This window comes from Ictalurus punctatus, chromosome 28 (assembly GCF_001660625.3).
Source record: "Ictalurus punctatus breed USDA103 chromosome 28, Coco_2.0, whole genome shotgun sequence".
Classification (NCBI taxonomy): Eukaryota; Metazoa; Chordata; class Actinopteri; order Siluriformes; family Ictaluridae; genus Ictalurus; species Ictalurus punctatus.
In genome coordinates, this window is record NC_030443.2 from 2,649,255 (window position 1) to 2,673,440 (window position 24,186).

The following is a 24,186-nucleotide window of genomic DNA, read 5'->3' on the forward strand; positions in this document are numbered from 1 at the left end:
TTTTAGCAAGTTTAGGATGACCTTAATATTTGCATTTACTAAAAATTCTCAACCCTTCCATGGAAATGACAAAGTTTATTTAATGAATTAGTTTATAAAGTTAAAAAAAAAAAACAGGTCTTTTTATAATGTAGCAATACCTTGTAGACATCGTGCATGCCAATGATAGAGTCAAACAGTGTGTAGAGGTCATTTAGGAGGTCCACCACCTCTATGGGCTCGCTCAGGGCTGAGATGGTGGTAAACCCGACAATGTCACTGAAGTACAGCGTTGCCTCTGCGAAATGCTCTGGTTTCACTGGTTTCCCTTTCTTCAGAGCCAGAGCAACGGACCTGGTTGCAGTGAGAGAGAAATAAAATGAATTTATAGCGACTGGCTCCAGTGTATGTGGTTTTGTATGTCTGTATGTGTGAGAGACTGACTTGGGCAGCATCTGGGCCACAAGGGCGTCCGTTTTCTGTCTCTCCACCTCCAGCTCCTCTGTTCTCTCGCGGATCAAGTCCTCCAGATTGGTGGAGTATTGCTCCAGCATGCGCAGCATGGAGTCGATGATGTTGGTCTTTTTTCCTTTACTGATACTCTTAAACTGCAGCAGCACAAAAATGCACATAGGTTCATGAGACAAATATAGAATTAGAGACAGTCATGAGAAACAACCGTATTAGTAGTAAATATTATTAGTAGTATATGTACGCTTTTCATATATAATCTTTAATTAAAAAAAAAAATCAATTGCGACAGCCAAAATTGCGATTCTGTGTGTATTTGTTTGTGTGCACATACGTGCCTATTTGTGTGATATATGTAAGGAATATAAATTGTTGGTGTGGTGTGATTAGAATGACTAGATTAGAATTATACACTCGATCTCCTCATGTTTGTATGTATCTGTACCTGTTTGAAGATCTCCTCGAATGAGGGTCTCAGGTCTGGATCTTCGCTCCAAGCCTGCTTCATGAGCTGAATGACCTCCAGTGGAGCCTCATCCATCGATACAGAGGGTCGGCAGAGAGGAGGAGGACTGCGTACCTTATCTATGATCTCTGCACACACCACTCGCATTTTAATAGTATTTACAAAAAGCATATTCTAGTCACTCATGCACACAAAATGTGTGTGTTCACATATGCATTCAAGCACTGTGGAAGGACCCACATGAATACTATAAGACTTCCGCTTTCCGACTATGTCTAAAAATGCTATACAAATGTATAAGTGTGTGAGACCTTTCACAGGCATGTCCAGCATGCAGAAAGGAGCAGAGCGAGATATGACCTCTTGCATGATGATGGCAAAGCTGTAGACATCGCCCTTTTGTGTGCCCTTATTTAAAAGCTTCCTGCTCCTCAAGAGTTCTGGGGCTGTCCATAACTGATCTGCAAATAGAGATGAAGAAGTGCTCCACCAGACTTGGGAATACATAAATGTATCTAAAGGAGTGACTGACTTCATAATAAGAATTTGCAAACTTGTGACGTTTATATGAGTTTAGTCAAGATTACTGGGTTGTTGTTTTTTTCCATTTCAAAAGGTGCGCATGGTCTCGGGCCAACATTTTTTGGCTATGTGTCCACACATCCAACTCTTACCCTCTGGCTTGCTGTCATCTGGGCAGATGTTTAGGGAGCTCATGATTTTGTTCAAACCATAATCTGTCACTTTTAGAACAAACCGACCATCCACCACACAGTTTCGAGACTTCAGACGCCCATGAATGATGCCTCGATTATGCAGATACTTCATTCCCTGAAAGACAGTGAGGGATAACAGGCAAGACAGAAGAAAAACAGAGATTAGTGTTAAAACTGAGAACAAGAGAAGTTATTTTGTTGGTCTACTGTGTGGAACAGCCAAGAGGAACCGATGTTTCTGACTGATGAATTTGACTCCTAATGTTCAAAGAGTCAATTCACTATGCATTTTCCGCAATGAGGACACTGCCACTGCGGGAATGTCATTTAGATGAAACTACAAGACTAATGGAACTGCCGACATCAACAGCAAAAAAGTAAGGGGGAAAACGGGTCATGCATATGAATCTTTCCTCTAAAACAGTCGACTCAAAGAGCCGACTCGTTCGTAGATGACACGTCACTACTGAGCGAACGGGGATGTTTTAAAATGCTTAACGTGAAAAACACTTAACGTGGCTTAACGTACTAAAACAACAACCAGGGAAAACCATTTTTCTCACACATTTTTATTGCCATAAACACTAACTACTGCTCAGAGAGTGGCACCGTTATCCAAGTGGAAAGACAGTATTTTTACATGAAGCGTTTTCTCCCCATAGAAAACCATTTTAAAGAAAACTCTTATCATGGCCTAATGCAGTGGTTTTCAAAGTGGGGGGCCCCCTTCGGGGCCACCAGGGGGCGCCCGGGGGGCCTCAATAATTTTGTGTGAAAAATAAATAAACACATGATTCTTACTCACAGACAACCACACAGATACACACACAATCAATTCCTAATGTAATGTAATGTAAAGATGAAAGAGGTAATTATTAATTTAAAAAAAAAGGGAGGTATATTCAGAAGTATTTTTTATGTGTTTTAAAGACATCTTGCAAAAGGAGGGCCTCGGTCAAATGTTAATGCCATTTGGGGGGCCTGGCCTAATGTATTAAGACCATTATACAGTATAGGATGATGCACTGTATATTCAGGCAAGCAGATGAGCCCAGAATATGAACACAAGGCGCAAAGTCTCACTTTGCACATTGTAAACTCACTCTCTCTCTCTCTCTGTCTCTCTCTCTGTTTCTCTATCTCTCTCTCTCTCTTTCTCTCTCTCTGTCTCTCTCTCTCTCTCTCTCTCTCTCTCTCTCTCTCTCTCTCTCTTTCTCTCTTTCTCTCTGCTTGTCTTACCCTGATCAGGTCCATAAGCAGGGAAGATTTGAACATCCAGTCGAGTCTCATTTCTTCATTGTTAAGTAGGTCCTCCAGGCTGCCCCTTGTGCAGTGTTCGGTCACGATGCCGAATATCCCAGAGTCCAGAAACAGGCCCAGGAACAGGTTTAGATTTTCCTGACGCATATCCCTCAGCTGCAGATACAAAGAGAGAGAGAGAGAGATGTGTAAGCCTTCTACTCTCACTGTATGTCATCTTATCACTCATTCTCTCCCCATATGTTTAAGCCATCCGTTCTGCCTGCCAAAATTTCATTTTGTGCTCTCTTTCTTTATGTCTTACCTCAATGAAGATAGACTGTGTGCTCTCACTGATCTCTGTGACTGTTTCTCCGTTATGGCATTTCTTCAACCATACCCAGTCACCCTGCCAACACACATTTTAAACAGCACACAGACTTTTGTCAGTATGCTGTCCTCACTATAAGAAAAAAAACACCATAAACTACACACACATTATTTAAAAATAAATAAATAAATAAAACACCTTGTATGTTTTCTATGCATACATTGCAAGTACAATTCCCCATGTTCACACACCTCAAACACAGCCACATTGGAGTTTTCGGTGGTGGACGTGAAGAAACTCCGTCCTGAGACCGATTGATGAGAGGTTTTATCATCTAACTGACTCTTCATCATACTCTCTTCATTTAGCTTCTAGAGACAGATTGAAAGCAGTTCATCACAGACCTATACCTTATGACTCATAGTCAAGTCAATTTTATTTATCATTTGTATGCCAAGACGTATGTGCATATATATGTACATAGATGCAAAGATATGTACAATTGTCGCAAGGTAGAGTAAGCCGCTTATGTAACAGAGCATCACACACACACACACACACACACACACACACACACACACACACACACACACACACACACACACACAAGGTAAGTATATAGACAAGTAAATACAATAACAAAGTACAAAGCTAGATATAAAAGTGATCTTTTTGCACACATGAGAGAGTTCAACATGGTCAGAGTGAAGAGGAAATGACTACAAAAGCAGGACAGACCAATAGGAGAGATATGGAAAGGTATGGTATGGTACAGTATGGTATTACTAACCCTCTTGCTTAGTTGTGTGTTGATAAAGACCAGGTCATCCAGTGTGAGCACTATCTTAGAGGGGGTTGAATTACCTCCACCTCCAAACCCTCCCAACACACCCAGTTGTCCTGTCATCCTACATAGACCGGAAAACAGAAAAACACAAACATGTATCAAGCCAAATATAGCTCATAACTGTGAAATGTCTAAAGAGCCAAAGTACAGCGTAAATGTGAAACTCAGGATGTGCGTGTTAAGATTCACGCCCCACTATTTCCAAAGGAACAAATAATCGTCATAGTTTTTAGCTACTCCTGGGCAGTTCATTTCAGTCATACAAGACTAGGCTCCTGTGTACTAGAATTGGCAGAGACCCATGTACCAGAACAATGGATCAACAAGATAATGTTTCAAAGACGGGTTTGAAATGGCTGTTAAAATCTGACCAAAAGGACGTGACATTTGGCACTAACGAAACAAAAGACAAAACCTTTTCGGATTGGACGTGCTATATCCACCCTGTATCTGCACGTGTCAGTGGGAGAATCCAACTAGAACTAGACTAGTGACTACAGAAATAGACTCTTACTTCATGTGGTAGAGGAAAATACTTGCTGCAATTAAAGCACAGAAAAGGATGCAAAGGAAAAAGAAGGTCACTCCATCCATTCCTGCCCAAAAAGAAAGAAAGGAGCAAGTGAAGACTTTGAAAATACAAGAACAGATGAAGATAATGAAGAGATAATAGAATAACAATACAAAGAAGATCATGAAAGTAATAAATCTGATGCTATTTTTTTGTTACAGCTTTTAAATGTTTTTAATTGAATCTCTTATTTATATTGCACCCATTCTCGATAAGAAAATACAAAGGAATTGGCCAATGTGGCCTGTTTTACCACCGCTGCAGGCCACGTAGCTGCTGAACCAGCAGTTGGGGTCAGTGCTGGGGGAGGCACCTGCAAAGTGGATGGACTTCCCCATGTACTTGAGTGCACCGAATTTCCCATATGTGTGCGGTGCCTCCAGGACATGTGTCCGCCGGAGGGAGACACCAGTGCTATCTGTGTCCAACACCACATAGCGAGCTTGCATGCCCTCACCATCGGTGCCTGCCGAAATGGGTTGATTGAAGCCATTGAACTCGAAGCCTCCGTCGTTCTGAGCCAGTGCCTCACCTGTCACCCGTCGGCCTCTTCCAGCCAACCTACTCGCTTCTGTCGCCATGGCCGTGTAGTACAGCATGTTGTAGATGGTGCCAAAGAATGGAGAAACCTTAAAAGGAACGAGAGACTCTCAAGATGACTCAAACTGTTTCATTGATTATATTCCATGTGGCACCATAAAGGGTTTTTCTATCTCTCTGTGGGAACCCTTAAAGGTTCTTTCTTGAACCCGAACCTGTCCAACATACCTCCGGTATAATCTAGTATATATGATCCAATACTATAATTTTGACACCTGATCACATTTGACTTGCCCTGACACCAGTAGAAACCTATCTATGTATTCTAGTGAATCCTAGCTCTGCTCCATCTTATATTTATGCTTTCATTTCAAGCTTCAAGAGTAATTTAAGGCATACTGTATAACACCCCCTCCAACACCTGCCCCCCAAATCTCACTTGTTCAGGCTCAGCACTGCTGTGGATCTCGTAGCTGTCCTGGGCTTCTTTGAAGGCTTCGTAGAAGTTCTGCTTTTCTTGGTCCATGGTGATGGTGAGGACTCCGTCGTATGCGTGCCGCAATAGGGTGTTATTGGTGAGTACCGAGTAGGTCACATTTTTATATGGCAGCGAATAGAGTAGGGTGTCATATGGGATGAAGATGTAACCACGATCTATCATGCGCATGTGCATTGCCGTAGTCAGTAACTTGTATTGAGCCTCTCCACCCATAAGAACTGAGTGCATGCACATGATGACCACTGCAGGGACAGATGGATAAATACACAGACAGGTGAGGATGATTGAATTGAGTCAGCACAATTTATTGTTTAATATGAATCAAAACAGTGTTTGGTTGTAATCAAAACTACTAAAGAAGGAACGTATGCAATTTTTATTTATTTATTTATTTTTAAATGGGTATACTTCAAGAAACTGGAGAGTTATTTTTTCTTTGGCAGTGCAGACTGTGTAGATTTATATTGGGCAGCAATGCCAAATCAAACAAATGTTTAGTTGTTAAAGGAGATAAAGATCCATGGATAATCATAGATGTATATCAATACAAATACCTAAAGTGTTTCTTTGAGTCTCTCTTTTAACCACACACCTCTCACACGATCTGCCTGTCTGATTTTCTCAAGGGCTTTCCGGGGCCCATCTTCATCTTCATTCATGGTAACTACAGTGCTGATGGGTAGGCCAAGGGTACGCAGTGAGGCAGCAAGTTCCTGTCCAGTTGCCTCCCATATGTCATTTTCCTCTGACACAACAGCTACATGTGCCCAGTGAAAGAAGCGCAGCACAGCAAACAGCACCCGGGACGAAAGTGGCAGAGGCCGCAGGAATGTCGGGTAGGTCCCATCATCCATGTTGGCTTTCAGGCATGCCCAGGACAGGATGCCGGCATTCCAGTTCTTGGCCAGAAGAGCAGCAGAGGTGCAGTAGCCCGGGTTGGCTGGCCCAAGAAAAACAGAGCCATACCCTTCCAACTCAATGAAGTGGGCTAAAGCCCTGGAAGTCTGGCAGTCCTCATTGATCAAAGTGTAATCATACCAGTATCCTTTACTGAGGTAGGGGTCTTTGTTGATGCGGGCCATAGCCAATCGGGCAGCCAGGTCAGGCAGGGCTTTGGAGTACATGGGGTCACATGTCCAGGGTCCTACCAGGGCGATCTTGAAAGTGGTGCTCCAAGCCTCACGGGGCAAATTACAGATTATTAGCAGAGGCAGGAGAAACCAATTCCCCCTCCACCAATGCCTATGCAATAAACAGTGTGAAGATGTGGGTGCATGTGTCCTAGTGGGTGGGTCCTCTGTGTCATGTTGAGTTGTTCCTTTCTGTTCTTTCCTCCACTCTGTGTAAGGTTCTTCATGCCATCGTGGATGGTGCGACGGCCAGAGGAAGTTAGAGTCTCTATGGACAGTCATTATGTTTCTCCTGTTATGAGTCAGGGAAATCAGAGTTAGAGGACCAAATGTATGTGTTAGATCCTAACAGAGATATCAGGCAAAGGAAAGGAGAAAGGTATTTCATTTCCCCACCACTTTTAAAAGTTGCTTTCAAAATTCATACTAAGTCTTGCATAGCCTGCATGGTTGCTAATTTCTAACCCTGTCATCATCTTGTCACCTAGTGCCATCTGTTGGAGTGCTGAATTTAGAAAGCTGTTAGTGAATGCACAGTGCTTCTGTGGCAGGTTATGAGCTTATTTACCCCTGTGTGTCTGGCAAGCTAATTAGCAGGACTGGGCATTATTAGCCCTGAGCAATACCTGGGCCAAGGAATGTCAGGACTACATTCCTTTGTCCTTCATCTCTATATAACTGATTTTCTCTGGTTCTTCCTTTCTTATTGGGTTGTCCCTCTATATTCTGTATTTAGATATTCATATGCTTTCACTTAAATGCCCCAACAAACTCACCCTACTCTTCTAGCACGTTCTTAAATTATGATGTTTACCTTCTGAATTTTACTTGACCGCCTGTCCGTTATCTCAGAGAAATTATATGGTGTAACTCCATACAAAATTTTGAAGTTTTGTCACTCAAATGAAGTTTAATTAGGTGAATCCCTGAAGCTTTAGCTACGACCATGTCATTAGCCTTCGACATACCTGCCTGAGTACTTAGTGTTGTTTGTCCTAATCTCACACAGATCGAATAACATCACTGGGCTTGCATATTTATTCAAATTGATGAAAGAACAAAGTGTACTGAGACATCGCTGTGTGATGTGCATAAGTATTTGAAGCATATTAAATGTAGTCTACTAGTTATCATTTTTTAAACAGTAATCTTTGATAAGCTAGGCTGGAAATCAACACAAGACAAATATCACTGGGTAATACAATGGAAATTAGGTTTGACTTTCAAAATGTCCTAGGAAACAGTCTCTCTAAATATCTAAATCTGAGAGGACAGCTAACCCTTGCTAACACAAGCAATTACATCGTACCATTAACACTTAATTTAGAAGTTGAAAACATCAAACCACAAGGTCAACCATCTTGGTGGAGATATTAACACAAGAATAATACAAGATCATTTGAATACAGTCTTGATGTGAAACGTTCCACCCAATTAGCAATATGGCAGAATATATTTATCTGACAATGCTAGTGAAGAGCGATACAAAATAAAAGATCACAGTGACTCAAACAATGCTTTAAATTTAACCACCAATAATTTCAGAACAGTGAAGAACAAAGATCATGCTAACCTGGATTTATATGTCTAAAACAAGGCCTTCTGGAGTGAACCTTCCATCAGAACCCTGGAGTCCAGGGAAATCCAGAGCTTAAATAGTACTTCGCTCATCCAGTGGAAGAAAAAAAAAAAAAAAGTATCACACTGAAAACAAATGATGAAAATGAATGAAGGTTCTTGAAAAAATATGTTATTCCAAACAAGGTTAGACGGGAAAAAAAATACAAAGAATTTTTTTATTCCTTTAAAAAAATCTGTCAGAAAGTAAAGCAGAAATTCCTTTAATTGGTGCTCATAATTACAGGCTCTGTGTTGGACTAGGTCTTTCCCCAAACCGAGGTGCCTTTTGGGGGAGAGTAGGTAAAGCAAACACTTCTCTGAGCCCTGGCTCTTACTAGGAATAGACCGATTTAGCAAAGGAGAGATGAAGGGAGAGAGGACAACTGGAGGACAAAGGAGGGGTGGATGAAAGCTGAGTCCAAGTGGTGACTTTTTGACCTTCTTTAGTGTTTAATCCACACAGTCTTTCTCATAGAGTATGTATGTGAGTGTACAGTATATCTGTATGTATATAAATACACTTTTGGAATATATATATATATATATATTTAACCATGCTTTTAAATTTAAGTTAATGTCCAACCTCTTGAGAGTTTGTGAGGGTTAGGGTTAGGGTTAGTACATCCTCACAAACCTGTTGTCAAAATAGTCTGGAATACTCAGAGTTTGAACCTCAAACATATCAAAAACATTGAGATTTGTAAACAATATGGCCACCATACACCAATCAGTTCTAGTGGGGTGGAGCTTAATCTGTTCAAACAGCTGTAACTCACGTGCAAAGCTTGGGCTCTGGTTATACGTAGTGGGGTAGAGTTACATTTAAAGTTCTATGGGTATGAATAACAAACCATACAGTTTGAAGTGTACCTCCAGTTTGCTAGATGGGGCTTTGCAAATATTACATATGTAACGAACAACATCTTTGGGGACTCCGACTGTAAAATCCCGCCATTGCAAGTGTAAACTCCTCCTTACCTGTTAACGCCTCTACGGGAGACAGTCACATGCCCTCTGTACCTGTCATTAGTGGCTATGTAGACCCAACAGATAAATCAGCTTTATTTCCAGAACTCTCTAAGCTGGTGGGCCTCTTTCTCCCACTAATATACCACTTGCTCTGAAAAGACACTTCTCTACAAGCTTAGCTGCTTTAACCTATGTACATGAAGGTCCTAATCTAGTGGCCTAAAATAGAGCATTTTCTCTTCACCTCAGATCACAGTCCTTCGGGGTTCCAAGAATATTTTTTTTTCTCAGAAGAATTGAATATTTTCAGCTTTATGATATGGACTAACAATTTTGTCTTCTTTATAAACATCCCTAGATCAGGATCAAAAAGAAAAGCAAAAGAAAAAGTTGAACAGTTATTACTGAGCAATATTAGAGGCTAGAGAAACTCACTGAAGTGAAGGGTTTTATTGATCAATCTAACTGTATAAGTATTGTTCAACAATTTTTCTCATAATGATTGGCTCTAAACATCTCATGGATGAAAGACAGGGTGTTTGGGGAGTACATATTTGATTTGGGTGAATGTTTTGCAGTGTTGTTCTAAGGTACTTTATCTATGAAAGTGGCTGAATGTGCATGTCTCAGTTTAAGTTTTGATTTGGCCAGGTAAATATATGTCTTTAGATAATTCTAGAAAGCATATACATTTTCATTTGATCCCATTAATGATTCCAATTCAAATAATTTAATTATATATATATATATATATATATATATATATATATATATATATATATATATATATATATATATATATATATATATTTTAATTTACTGGTTGATTCCCTGTGCAGAGCCACCTGTCTGCCTTATTGGTTTGGCTCCTGTTAGTCCCATTAAAGAGACTTTAAGGTAGGAATGTCAATCGAGGGGAACCTGTAGGCTCAGAGTCAGTCAGCTTCTGGCAGTCTGAGTCTACATTCAGGATAGCGATATTAGACCAGGTGGGACAGGGGTAAAAGGTAATGTAGGGAAGATGGGAATCATTGAAGAGGGTGAAGAATGGTTTTTGATGTGAAATCATAAGCCATATGCAGCACTGGAAATCTGTGTGTGTGTGTGGGTGTGTCTGACTGTCTCAGGACTGATATGGTCCAGTCGGTGTAATAGGATTAGACAGCTTGGGATGTGCTATACTAATCTTCAACCTGCAAGCCTCTTACAAGCCATCAGCAGAAAGAAAGAGAGAAGGAAAGGCAAAAACATTTAGTCACTCTAACTCTGAATTCGCTGTAAAAGAGAGAGAGAGAGAGAGAGAGAGAGAGAGAGAGAGAGAGAGAGGAGTGAAGATATTATTTTTTAAGCATTTATTATTACAAAAATTGGCAAATGTATCTGCCAATGTAATAAGATTGTTTGAAGCATAAAATGAGCAAAAATGTCGAGAAGTAGCCTTAAAGTTTCTGTATGTTTTTAATGTTTTTAAAAATGAGAAATATTCGATAAATTCACCTGTATTTGTGATGTTTTCACATCAAATAAAATTGATTGAAGTGCATATTACCGAAGGACGTCCTACAGCTACAGCTGATAAGTAGAAAGACTTATTGTGTGTTTGATTACAATTTACTAAACAACTTGATTTCAATCTCAAAAAGCCCATCATTTTACATTGTTGCAGAGAGAGTTAACACTTGCGGTGACTTCATAGCATAAACCATTGAAGCAAAACAAATCCGCGTGGAGGAAATACCACAATGTTATCCGCAAATATAATGTTTTAGATTACAATTTTTATTTAGTAACTACAGTATTTACAAAATTATAGTGAACATTTTCTTTTCTTTTAGGTGACCTGGGATCCACAGAAAAAATATTCTGCACTTCAAACAGGAACATTTTGTTTTTAGTCAAGTCCTTTTTAAATACACAGTTGCACAAATTCCCAAATGTTGCATTGTGTATATAAAAAAAATTCCATAGTAGAACCTACTGTCCTGATTTCACCCCGGAAATGTGACTCTAATAAATGCCTGTTGAATACTTAGTAATAACATTTAACATCATATATACTAATATAATTTATTAGTGCATAAGACCTAGAGAAAGGAGTAGCATGAAGAATACGGCAAGCAGAAAAATCTTCAGAAGAGAGCTTTACCATTTAGATCTGCTTATGTAAAGACATAACCTTTTTCAGATGTGGTACGAGAGATAGGACAGAGGCACTGATGCTCATTACCGGGTCAACTCATTGGGGAATGGACTAGATCATTGACCCAAATATTCCTCATATTCTTTATTGAATGTTGTACCTTCTTGCTGGACGTTTTCTGGTCTTTATTTTCTATATCGATGTATAAATAGTGTTATTCTATCAATAAATCAATCAATCATTCATCTGCATCCTGGAAAGAGCTGTATTTATGACTCAAAGTTCAAAGTTTAAGCAACGATAAAATAAAACCAGACTTTTATTTTAAAATTCTCTTTAATGCATGGGTTAGTTTGGGTTTTCCTCACATTCAGAATTTTACAGATTTATCAAAAACATTTAACTTTGCACACAGAAATCCCTACCCCCTCCCATTTCCCACAGCATTTTAACACTTTGTTTGGAAAACCTATATGCCTATCCTATAGATTAATTCTACTAACGAATTTTCATCAGAAGGTGGCGGTTATTTACTATAGTACATTCTTCATCTTCATCCAGCAAGCAAATTTGGTTAAGACAACGGAAACAGAATTCTGTGAAGCATTTGGGGCATACAATGTTGGGGCAGCCGTCTCCGTTGTGTGTGAGCAGGGTATTGCACTCAGGACAAGCCCTGAAATAGGGGCATCCCATTACCGAACTGTTGGGGTCTTTGATCCGTTTTTTGGAGATCAGAGCAGCCCGGAGAGCGCAGTTTGGCTGTGTGCAGGAGCTGTTTGATGAAGTGCTGTCTGGCCACTCTCTCTGACAATCCCAGCAGAAACGAAACACACAACGTTTTTCGATGGAGCACAATTTGCACAGAACACACTGCCTTTCTGAATCCGTGACAACTCTCTGATGGCAACCTGGACACTGGAGGAACGGGAGGGCATGAAGAAGATATAAGTCAAAGTGAGACACAAACTTTCTAACATAATTAAGGTTATCTCTATTGACTTGGAAATGTATGAGTTGTATCTAGTTGCTTTAGGAATTGACCTAATACTGAACATCTTTCTGAGTGGAACAGGAAATACTAATGGTTTGTCAGGAAAAGAATAATCTGAGGCAATTGCGTCACTGTGAATCATGGCTGGAAAAAATCTGATGTAGGTTTTATTGGTAGAGGTGTGGTAATGCCCAGCTTTGGTTTGAGATGCCTTCTTGGCCAAGTAAGTAGAAAGCAAATTTATCATTGCTTTAAGTTTGTCAGCCTTTGAGTAGATTTTGGACCATTCTTGGCCTGGAGACTATCAAGCTGAAATAGCAATACTGTCTTTAAAAAACACCTTGCTTCCAAAAATTCTATTAATATAGACCTACTGAATACCGGATTGGAACATAGCCTTATTTACTTACATACTTGCGTCACAGCTAAGCACACAATTCGGCATAATGCCCTAAAATAGCTCTTCTTAGCTTAAGTCTTTCACTCAGTTCCCTACTAGGGTTAGACCCTGAAAATAGCATGCACTAAATGCTGTGATGTCACACAGGGTGCGCAGAGATCACCTTTGGCTTTGTCGTGGAATGGCTCATGACTTCGATCCTTCTGGGTAGCACCTATACATAAGACAGACGGAGAAGATGGTGATGTGTAAAGGGGGAATAAAACATGTTCAATATGAAGTGTTGGACTAATATTGTTCTTTTTTCTGGTCAGCCGTTTGGTTAACCAGTTAATAGTAGCTGAAATAAATTCATCAACAAAATGCTCATTGATATCCTGCAGTATAAGAAAAGTATAATGAGGAAGTTATAAATAAAATGATCTAATCAGAACACCAGAAACTTCCGTAAGACAACACCTCATGTGAGAAAATGAAAGCAATTTCTCTCTGCACTGTGCCATTACAAATAAATGTGATCAATCAAATGCCACTATACTGTTTTCGATGGCACAAACATAGCACCACAAAGCTAGCCGTAAGGACCTGTTTTAGGGGAAAAATTAACCTGACAACAAAGTGTTTCCTTGTTAGAAAGAGTTCCCAACTAAAACCTTTTTAAAACGCTAGAAACCCCTTAACTATACAAAGTTCCTTTTGAAGAACCCTACAGTAGGTAGGCTACTGTTTATACACATACAACCCAAGTTACAACAGTAGTTCTTAAATTATATACAGTGGTTCTTAAATTACATACAGTGGTTCTTAAATGAGTTATAATTGTAGACTACTTTCACTTCACCATGTAACTAAAGGTGGAAAAGGCTAAACAAGTTAGCAACTAGTTAATACAGCTGAGTGTGATTTATTGAGTCCTGTCAAGAAACCAAAAAAAAAAAGGCTTAAAGTTTAAAGAAGGTTCTTACCTGAGACTCAGTAAAGACCTCTGTCTCACACATGCTCTTGGTGAAACTGGTTAATGTTGGGGAAGCTAGTTTTTACCTTAGAGGGAAAACCAAGCAGGGGAATTCCTGCAGAATTCATATTTTCACTTTCTCTTGCTACAATATCAAGCCTTTGTTTACACTGCTGATGTCAGTAAAGCGTTAGCTGATGTGCTTTGTGTAGGCTACACAAGTAGAACGTTCGAGACACTTGTTTATACTTTTTATAATGAAGTCAGTTTGACCTAGATGTGTGTGTTTTTGTGTTATTCTCGAGTTTTACAGCATAATACTTTTATACGTCCAAACTCTTACTGTGTTGCATATGTATGTACATGACAATGGAGGTGTGCTTAGATTGTGTGAGAATTTGTGACCTGGTGTGTTTACCGTGATGTTTCCCTAAAGCACTCTTACATAAGATTGAAACAAACAAAAAAATAAACACGATTTTCGGAGTGTATTCCTGTTCTGAGTGTTTCCCCCTGTATCATCCAGTAGTTAAGCAGGTAGTCCTCCTTAATTACTAACCCCATTGTCATAAAAGCTAGGATTTTTTTTCTTTCTAAAATGCAATAAAAAGATAAATCTATGGTTTGTCAAATCACTTGACACTTTAATTGTCACGTAATAAACGTAATGGACGTTAGGATGGACGCAAGTGCAGATAAGAGCTTTTATTTGAAGAGAGACAGGCAGACAAATCCAAATCATCAGACAATAGTGTGGTCAAAAAAACAGGCAATGGGTCAGGTGATTGGCAAAAAGGCATAAACGAGGCAAAACCAGAACGAGATCAAAACAATAACACATGAAACGAGAACAAACGCTTGGTATGCGGAAAACTCACGTAATACCTCACAAAGTCATAGTGTTAGAACAGTCTTTTATATACTGTGGTAGTGAGTGTGTGTGAGATTGAGTGCAGGTGTGTGTGAGAGTTCTGGGAATTGCAGTCCATGGCGGCCATGTTTGTAGGCCGCCATGCAGTATGGGAAATGTAGTCACTAGTTTGCTGTGACGCGACATTAATTAACTGACAAGCGTACAAAGAAAACATATTCAATGTTCTCACTGACCAACTTAATTGTATTTTGTAAATATAAACAAATTTAATGTAACACAGTGATAAACATGCCCCTGTCCCAACTTTTTTGAGAGTTCTGAAGGCATCAAATTCCAAATTTATTTATATTTGTTTTATTGTACAATTGTATAACACTTTAAGCTGCAAGAATTTTATAAAATGTGCTATATGAAATGATTAACTACTATAGTATATGGGCTCAGGTATATTATTTATCATGTAGAGTAGCTTATCTTATTCTATTATTCTTTGTTATCTACCTGTATAGTGTTATGAAAGATCAGAGTCTTAATGGTGAAATATTCTATTGGCACCCTCTTGTGGCTATAATGGTCTACTGCAACTGTTAGTTATTAAAATCTCCATCAAGGGTTCAACTTCTGTACCATTAGTGTGTCTATTACATGGTAATGTGAATGTAATGCTTAAAATTATTTAAGGTACACAGTTTGATTTTAAGGTCCATTCTTGACCATTCTTTGAGTAGCATTTGGAGTAATACTTTACACTATATTTCCAGGTGCAATACAGGTACACGGCACCTTTCCAGGTAATTATCAAGACATCTACTAAAGGTCCATAATACAGGTAGTAAACATGTACCTTTGAGGGTACCTCTCCAGTGACAAGAAATGGTACAGTTCATTTTACTCATTTGTTTTGGGTGAGGAGATGGGGCATAAAACACTGTCCATAGTAATATGTACGACAAAGTGTATCTATATGGTACATATATGGTTACTTGGGAAATAATGGCTAATATGAGTGAATCTACAGAGTAGTTACATCTACAGCAAGACTGACAGCTGTGGCAGGCTGAAGACAGGTTGTGTGACTGTGGGGTGATAAAGTGGATGCACTTTCTCTCTTGCCCTGAGGACATCATTGTTTGGACTTGGTGATGGAAAGGGCTGTGTTTATCTGTTTATCAATCATTCATCTGCATCCTGAAAAACTGTGTATTTAGACAAAGTTCAAAGTTTAAGCACGATGAAATAAAACCACACTTTCATTTTAAAATTCTCTTTAACGGATGGGTTACTTTGGGTTTTCCTCACATTCACAATTTTACAGATTGTTCACAAACATTTACCTTTGCACACAGAAATCATATTTGATCACATATCACACATCAGTGAAAGATTACATTTTCCAAATTTAAGTATATTTCAGTTAATCATTTTTTATATCATAAGAAGCACAGAATGACCTGAACTGTGTTTTAAAGATTCCCAACCCTACTCCTGGAGACTGAACACCAGCCCCCCCACCCATTCCCCACAGAGCTTTAACACTTTGTTTAAAAACCTATATGCCTATCCTACAGATTAATTCTACTAACGAATTTTCATCAGACTCTGCCGGTTATCTACTATAGTACATTCTTCATCTTCATCCAGTGAGCAACTTCGGTTAAGACAACGGAAGCAGAATTCTGTTAAGCATTTGGGGCATTCAATGTTGGGGCAGTCGTCTCCGTAGTGTGTGAGCAGGGTATTGCACTCAGGACAAGCCCTGAAATAGGGGCATCCCATTACCAAACTGTTGGGGTCTTTGATCCGTTTTTTGGAGATCAGAGCAGCCCGGAGAGCGCAGTTTGGCTGTGTGCAGGAGCTGTTTGATGAAGTGCTGCGTGGCCACTCTCTCTGACAATCCCAGCAGAAACGAAACACACGACGTCTTGCGATGGAACACAATTTGCACATAACACACTGCCTTTCTGAATCCGTGACAACTGTCTGATGGCAACGTGGACACTGGAGGAACGGGAGGGCATGAAGAAGATATAAGTCAAAATGAGACACAGGCTTTCTAACATCTTTAGGGTTATCTCTATTGACTTGGAAATGTATGAGTTGTATCTAGTTGCTTTAGGAATTGACCTAATACTGAACATCTTTCTGAGTGGAAAAGGAAATACTAATGGTTTGTCAGGAAAAGAATAATCTGAGGCAATTGCGTCACTGTGAAACATGGCTGGAAAAAATCTGATGTAGGTTTTATTGGTAGAGGTGTGGTAAAGCCCAGCTTTGGTTTGAGATGCCTTCTTGGCCAAGTAAGTAGAAAGCAAATTTATCATTGCTTCAGGTTTGTCAGCCTTTGAGTAGATTTTGGACCATTCTTGGCCTGGAGACTATCAAGCTGAAATAGCAATGCTGTCTTTAAAAAACACCTTGCTTCCAAAAATTCTACTAATATAGACCTACTGAATACCGGTTTGGAACATAGCCTTATTTACTTACATACTTGCGTCACAGCTAAGCACACAATTCGGCATGATGCCCTAAAATAGCTCTTCTTAGCTTAAGTCTTTCACTCAGTTCCCTACTAGGGTTAGACCCTGAAAATAGCATGCACTAAATGCTGTGATGTCACACAGGGTGCGCAGAGATCACCTTTGGCTTTGTCGTGGAATGGCTCATGACTTCGATCCTTCTGGGTAGCACCTATACATAAGACAGACGGAGAAGATGGTGATGTGTAAAGGGGGAATAAAACATGTTCAATATGAAGTGTTGGACTAATATTGTTCTTTTTTCTGGTCAGCCGTTTGGTTAACCAGTTAATAGTAGCTGAAATAAATTCATCAACAAAACGCTGCAGTATAAGAAAAGTATAATGAAGTTATAAATCTGATCAAAACACCAGAATTGTCTGTAAGACAACACCTCATGTGAGAAAATGAAAGCAATTTCTCTCTGCACTGTGCCATTACAAATAAATGTGATCAGTCAAATGCCCCTATACTGTTTTTGATGGCACAAACATAGCACCACAAAGCTAGCCGTAAGGACCTGTTGGTACCAGTCCCTTTTGAAGAACCCTACAGTAGGTAGGCTACTGTTTATACACAACCCAAGTTACATTCTTACATTCTTAAATTATATATGTTACGTTTTTAAATTATATACATCCATCCATCCATCCATCCATCTTCAACCGCTTAGGCTACTGTTTATACACATACAACCCAAGTTACAACAGTAGTTCTTAAATTATATACAGTGGTCCTTAAATTACATACAGTGGTTCTTAAATGAGTTATAATTGTAGACTACTTTCACTTCACCATGTAACTAAAGGTGGAAAAGGCCAAACAAGTTAGCAACTAGTTAATACAGCTGAGCGTGATTTATTGAGTCTTGTCAAGAAACAAAAAAAAGGCTTAAAGTTTAAAGAAGGTTCTTACCTGAGACTCAGTAAAGACCTCCGTCTCACACACGCTCTTGGTGAAACTGGTTAATGTTGGGGAAGCTAGTTTTTACCTTAGAGGGAAAACTAAGCAGGGGAATTCCTGCAGAATTCATATTTTCACTTTCTCTTGCTACAATATCAAGCCTTTGTTTACACTGCTGATGTCAGTAAAGCGTTAGCTGATGTGGTTTGTGTAGGCTACACAAGCAGATCATTGGATGAGACACTTGTTTATACTTTTTATAATGAAGTCAGTTTGACCTAGATGTGTGTGTTTTTGTGTTATTCTCGAGTTTTACAGCATAATACTTTTATACGTCCAAACTCTTACTGTGTTGCATATGTATGTACGTGACAATGGAGGTGTGCTTAGATTGTGTGAGAATTTGTGACTGGGTGTGTTTACCGTGATGTTTCCCTAAAGCACTCTTACATAAGATTTAAATAAATAAATAAATAAATACATTTCGGAGTGTATTCCTGTTCTGAGTGTTTCCCCCTGTATCATCCAGTAGTTAAGCAGGTAGTCCTCCTTAATTACTAACCCCATTGTCATAAAAGCTGGGATTTTTTTTCTTTCTAAAATGCAATAAAAAGAAAAATCTGTGATTTGTCAAATCACATGACACTTTAATTAACTGACAAACGTACAAAGAAAAGATATTCAATGTTCTCACTGACCACGACACAAACCCCACCACACATGCCTCTGTCCCAACTTTTCTGAGTGTGTTGAAGGCATCAAATTCCGAATTTGTTTATATTTACAAAATACAGTTAAGTTGGTCAGTGAGAACATTGAATATCTATTCTTTGTACTTTTGTCAGTTAATTAAAGTTTCAAGAGACTTGGCAAATCACAGATTTTTGTTTTTATTGCATTTTAGAAAAAATCCCAACTTTTATGGAAATTGGTTCAGTAACCTTATTTTAATACGTTCCCTTTTGTATTTCGCTTAATTTTTTTTTAAATAAAATTTTGGTAAGGATTAGACTATACCTGACTGTTTTTTTGTTTGTTTGTTTGGTTGTTGTTGTTGTTGTTGTTGTTGTTATTGTTGTTGTTATTTCAACACGCGCAAGGTCATATTGTGCAATATTTGAATTCAGATTACTTTCTTCTTGGGTGTGTTCTGAACTTTCAACCCTCTGTATTTTCCTAAAGTTAAACAAGAGGCAACTTATAAGGATTTAATCCTTATATATTTTTCTTGATATCAACCATTTAGCAGTTTAAAGTACTAATAGGCTACAGTGGTCTATTTTATACATTTATTCGATTTACAAGCAAATTGTACAACACTTTAAACTGCAGTAATTTTATAAAATGTGCTATATGAAATTATTAACTACTATAGTATATGTATACTACTATAGCTCCTGTATATTATTAATTCTGTAGAGTAGCTTATCTTACTATCCTATTATTCTTTGTTGTATACCTGTATAGTGTTATAAAAGATCAGAGTCGTAATGATGAACTATACTATTGGCGCCCTCTTGTGGCTATAATGGTCTACTGCAACTGTTAGATACTTATATATATGTATGGTTACTTGGGAAATAATGGCTAATATGTGTGAATCTACAGAGTAGTTACATCTACAGCAAGACCGACAGCTGTGGCAGGCTGAAGACGGGTTGTGTGACTGTGCGGTGATAAAGTGGATGCACTTTCTCTCTTGCCCTGAGGACATCATGTGCGGTATGTTATGTTCTCCTCCTGCCACACGCAGATACGAGTGTGTGTGTGTGTGTGTGTGTGTGTGTGTGTGTATTTGTAAGCTTTGTTTGGACTTGGTGATGGAAAGGGCTGTGTTTATCAGTTTATCAATCATTCATCTGCATCCTGAAAAACTGTGTATTTAGACAAGGTTCAAAGTTTAAGCACGATGAAATAAAACCACACTTTAAATTTTAAATCCTCTTTAATGCATGGGTTACTTGTGTTTTTCGTCACATTCACAATTTTACAGATTGATCTCAGACATCTACCATTGTGCACACAAATCATTTTTGATCACATATCAGTGAAAGATTAAATGTACAGTTATTTAAGTACATTTCAGTTCAAATCAGTGAAATTATTTTTTATATCAAAGAAGCACAGTATGACCTAAACTGTATTTTAAAGATTCCCAACACTACTCTGAAAGACTTGACCCCCGACCCCCGCAGAGTTCTGACACCTTGTCTGTAAAACCTAAATGCGTCTGTAGACAAGTGTGAAAATGTACGCATTCGTATGGTAGACATTTTTTGTTTGCCTCCGACCGAGTGATTCTACTAACGAAGTGCCATCAGACTCTGACTGTTATCTACTATAGTACATGGTTGAAGCTGTGGAAGTCCAATCAACCTGTGCCTCTCCCTTATGAAAGGAATCAAATCCAAGTCTGTCAAAAAGCATCCTGGGCGAAGACAACGGAAGCAGAATCCTATGGAGCACTTAGGGCATGTAATGTTGGGGCAGCCTTGTCCGTTGTGTGTGAGCAGGGCATTGCACGCAGGACAGGCCCTGAAATAGGGGCATCCCTTTGCTGAACTGTTGGGATCACTGATCCGTTTATCGGAGATCAGAGCAGCCCGGAGAGCGCAGTTTGGCTGTGTGCAGGAGCTGTTTGATGATGTGCTGCGTGGCCACTCTCTCTGACAATCCCAGCAGAAACTAAAAACACGACGTTTTGCTTTGGAACACAATTTGCACACAACACACTGCCTTTCTGAATCCGTGACAACATCCTGATGGCAACCTGGACACTGGAGGAATGGGAGGGCATGAAGAAGATATAAGTCAAAATGAGACAAGGGCTTTCTAACATCATTAGGACTGCACTGACTTGAAATGTATGAGCTTATGGTATTATGGAATGTATGGGCTGATATTATGGAATGTAAGGGCTGATATTATGGAATGTGTGGGCTGATATTATGGAATGTGTGGGCTGATATTATGGAATGTATGGGCTGCTCCTTACAAGAAATGAACATTTTCCTGAAAAATATAAAAGAACATTCCTTTAATATATTGTCAAGAATTTTAGTAAGCACCCTGCAAAAGTTGTGTCTGAAACTTGGCCCAGTCAACTTCCTTAGCAATAAAAATGAGCATGAGAATATATTTCATAATGTTTTAACAAACATCTATGAAGCAAACAAACAAGCATCCTTCAAGGTAAGGGCCTGCTAATAAACCTAGTAACAATCAACAGATCTTTCTTTACTATTTGTTTTGCACTGTATCATCCCTCAAATTAAAACCCTATAAGTTTACATTAGAGCTCATTTAGTTATTCGTTCAGCGCAAATAATTGTTTATATTTAACTTAATATTACCTATATATTTAACTAAACATGAATGGACATATTTTGATGTAGGTTTTACTGGTCGAGGTGCCGTAATGCCCTGCTTTGGGTGTGATATGGCTTTTTGGGTTTCCTCTGGGTATTCTGGTTTCTCAAAGACATGCATGGTAGGCTGATTGGCATATCTAAAGTATCTGTCGTGTATGAATGAGTGTGTGAATGTGTGTGTGATTGTACCGTGCGATGGATTGGCACCCCATCCAGAGTGTACCCCACCTTGTGCCCCATGCTACCTGGGATAGTCTCCAGGTTCCTCGCGACCCAGTAGGATAAGCGGTATAGAAAATCGATGGATGAATGGATGGATGGATAAATCAGTCTTTGAGTAGATTTTGGACCATTCTTGGCCTGGAGACTATCAAGCTGAAATAGCAATACTGTCTTTAAAAAACACCTTGCTTCCAAAAATTCTACTAATATAGACCTACTGAATACCGGTTTGGAACATAGCCTTATTTACTTACATACTTGCGTCACAGCTAAGCACACAATTCGGCATGATGCCCTAAAATAGCTCTTCTTAGCTTAAGTCTTTCACTCAGTTCCCTACTAGGGTTAGACCCTGAAAATAGCATGCACTAAATGCTGTGATGTCACACAGGGTGCGCAGAGATCACCTTTGGCTTTGTTGTGGAATGGCTCATGACTTCGATTCTTCTTGGTAGCACCTATAGATTAGACAGACCGAGAAGATGGTGATGTGTAAAGGGGGAATAAAACAGACGGCACAAGTTAATAGGAGCAAAGAAAGGAAGAACAAAGATAAAGAATCCGACTGGACATTTACAGCTGGCCCAAACTGGACTAGTAAAAGCAGCCACATTCATTATTAATACTACGTTTCTAAGTTCAATATGAAGTGTTGGACTAATATTGTTCTTTTTTCTGGTCAGCCATTTGGTTAACCAGTTAATAGTAGCTGAAATAAATTCATCAACAAAACACTCATTGATACCCTGCAGTATAAGAAAAGTATAATGAGGAAGTTATAAATAAAATGATCTAATCAGAACACCAGAAACTTCCGTAAGACAACACCTCATGTGAGAAAATGAAAGCATTTTCTCTCTGTACTGTGCCATTAAAAACAAATGTGATCAGTCAAATGCCCCTAACATTGTTTTATGTATTAACTATAACCTTTTTTTTTTTTTTTTTTAACCCACAGCTCTTAGCCTATATGATGGTCATATTATAACAGACATTCCATAAAGACAACCTCACTGGTTTGCCCCATAAACTGACATTTAAATAAATAAAAAAAAACCACCCAGCTACATACAATTTTAGGGAAACAAAGTGAGTTCCCAACTAGAAAAGCTAAAAACCCTTAACTATACAAAGTCCCTTTTGAAGAACCCTACAGTAGGTAGGCTACTGTTTATACACATACAACCCAAGTTACGACAGTGGTTCTTAAATTATATACAGTGGTTCTTAAATTACATACAGTGGTTCTTAAATGAGTTATAATTGTAGACTACTTTCACTTCACCATGTAACTAAAGGTGGAAAAGGCTAAACAAGTTAGTAACTAGTTAATACAGCTGAGTGTGATTTATTGACTCTGAGCCTATAGCTGATGGAATCTCTCCTGTCAAGAAACAAAAAAAGCCTTAAAGTTTAAAGAAGATCCATACCTGCGACTCAGTAAAGGTAGACCTCCGTCTCACACACACGCTCTTGTTGAAACTGAGGTAGTGTTTGTGAAGTTAGCTTTTACAGGACAAAACAAGCAGGGGAATTCCTGCAGAATTCATACTTTCGCTTTCTCTTCCTACTATAGCAAGCCTTTGTTGACACCACTGATGAATGTCAGTAAAACATTAGCTCATGTGGTTTGTGCAGGCTATATACACAGAATGTTTGATGAAAATCACAATAAGTGACTTAAGACACTTGTTTATACTTTTTATAATGAGGTCAGTTTGACCTTGCCATGCCTTTTTGTGTTATATCAGCAAAGAAGGTTGTAAAAAGTGCCTTTATTAGTTAACCCGTTGACCTCGAAATCTGAAGGATCTGGAGAGATTCTTTATGGAGGAACGCTCTCAGATCCCTCGCCATGTATTCTCCAACCTCATCAGGCGTTATAGGAGAAGACTCAGAGCTGTTATCTTGACAAAGGGATGTTGCACTATTGACTAAACAGATGCCAGTAATTGTTGTACAACTACATTTAACACCTTGTTTGCATTTGTTTGATATCCATGAGAGCAGAGTATTTGTTTTATTTTCTGAAGAAAAGATCAAAAGGATAAACAGTAAAGAAAATTCTTTATTAAGACAAAATCTTCTTTGCACATATTCACCAAGGGTGCCAATATTAGTGGAGGGAACTGTATGTACATGACAATGGGAGGTGTGCTTAGATTGTGTGAGAATTTGTGACTGGGTGTGTTTACTGTGACGTTTCCCTAAAGCATTATCTTACATAAGATTAAAACAAAAAAATTAAAAAAAAACAGCTGTGTATTTATGTTCTGACTGTTTGACCCCGGAATCATCCACTAGTTACGGAGGTAGTCCTCCTTAATTACTCATAACCTTATTTGGACTCGTTCCCTTTTGTATTTCGCCTTCTTTTTTTTTTTTTCTTTTTTTTTTAAATGAAATTTTGTTAAGGATTAGACTATGTCTGAC

At 38.8% G+C, this 24,186-nt stretch overlaps 2 protein-coding genes and 1 long non-coding RNA gene across 3 annotated transcripts in view; all 3 read right to left on the reverse strand.

Annotated features, from left to right (window-relative positions):
* Positions 1-7,071, reverse strand: part of gucy2d (guanylate cyclase 2D, retinal) — a 13,077-nt gene extending 6,006 nt beyond the window's left edge. The window contains exons 1-13 of the mRNA XM_017459495.3: positions 6,252-7,071; positions 5,600-5,901; positions 4,874-5,249; positions 4,564-4,645; positions 3,993-4,110; positions 3,454-3,573; positions 3,197-3,280; positions 2,872-3,048; positions 1,591-1,747; positions 1,228-1,377; positions 896-1,044; positions 424-587; positions 141-333 (exon numbers count right to left, since the gene is read on the reverse strand). Coding sequence (XP_017314984.1) covers positions 141-333; positions 424-587; positions 896-1,044; positions 1,228-1,377; positions 1,591-1,747; positions 2,872-3,048; positions 3,197-3,280; positions 3,454-3,573; positions 3,993-4,110; positions 4,564-4,645; positions 4,874-5,249; positions 5,600-5,901; positions 6,252-7,071 — 2,892 coding nt within the window. The remainder of the gene's footprint in view (positions 1-140; positions 334-423; positions 588-895; positions 1,045-1,227; positions 1,378-1,590; positions 1,748-2,871; positions 3,049-3,196; positions 3,281-3,453; positions 3,574-3,992; positions 4,111-4,563; positions 4,646-4,873; positions 5,250-5,599; positions 5,902-6,251) is intronic.
* Positions 7,072-14,535: 7,464 nt separating this feature from the next.
* On the reverse strand, positions 14,536-18,311 carry LOC108259695 (uncharacterized). The gene is made up of 3 exons (XR_001810988.3): positions 18,173-18,311; positions 17,379-17,429; positions 14,536-16,739 (listed from the first exon to the last, which is right to left on the reverse strand). It is a non-coding gene; the product is annotated as an uncharacterized LOC108259695 (long non-coding RNA).
* Positions 18,312-20,086: 1,775 nt separating this feature from the next.
* LOC108260463 (E3 ubiquitin-protein ligase lubel) lies at positions 20,087-23,333 on the reverse strand. The gene is made up of 3 exons (XM_047151965.2): positions 23,184-23,333; positions 22,161-22,211; positions 20,087-20,937 (listed from the first exon to the last, which is right to left on the reverse strand). The coding sequence occupies exons 2-3, from the start codon at positions 22,185-22,187 to the stop codon at positions 20,464-20,466; spliced, it is 501 nt and encodes a 166-aa protein (XP_047007921.1). The 5' UTR covers positions 22,188-22,211; positions 23,184-23,333; the 3' UTR covers positions 20,087-20,463.
* Between the last annotated feature and the right edge of the window lie 853 nt (positions 23,334-24,186).